A 236-nucleotide genomic window follows, 5' to 3' on the forward strand; every position below is an offset into this window, starting at 1 on the left:
GCTGAGAGGGCCCCGGCCGGAGAGGACCCTCCTGAGCTTGCGAGGGTTTCGCTGCGGTCCGTCCGCTTCTCGGTGCCATCACCGAATGGCCCGCGGGCGCGGACCTCAGCCCAGGACAGCGGCCCCCCGCCCATCACCCTCTTGCCTGGCAGCGGCCCTGTGGCCCCTTCTCTCCCGCATTCCGTTTGCGCAAGGGCGAGTCAGGAAGGTCCAGCGCTCGGACTCCTCGATCCCCT

General features: G+C 70.3%; 1 protein-coding gene across 1 annotated transcript in view; it reads right to left on the reverse strand.

The window, feature by feature from the left end:
* Tfap2e (transcription factor AP-2 epsilon) overlaps positions 1-236 on the reverse strand; it is a 16684-nt gene that overhangs the window by 16118 nt on the left and 330 nt on the right. Inside the window, exon 2 of the mRNA XM_010645287.2 lies at positions 138-234. Coding sequence (XP_010643589.1) covers positions 138-234 — 97 coding nt within the window. The remainder of the gene's footprint in view (positions 1-137; positions 235-236) is intronic.

This window comes from Fukomys damarensis, unplaced genomic scaffold (assembly GCF_012274545.1).
Source record: "Fukomys damarensis isolate Sample0158 unplaced genomic scaffold, DMR_v1.0_HiC HiC_scaffold_23, whole genome shotgun sequence".
Classification (NCBI taxonomy): domain Eukaryota; kingdom Metazoa; phylum Chordata; class Mammalia; order Rodentia; family Bathyergidae; genus Fukomys; species Fukomys damarensis.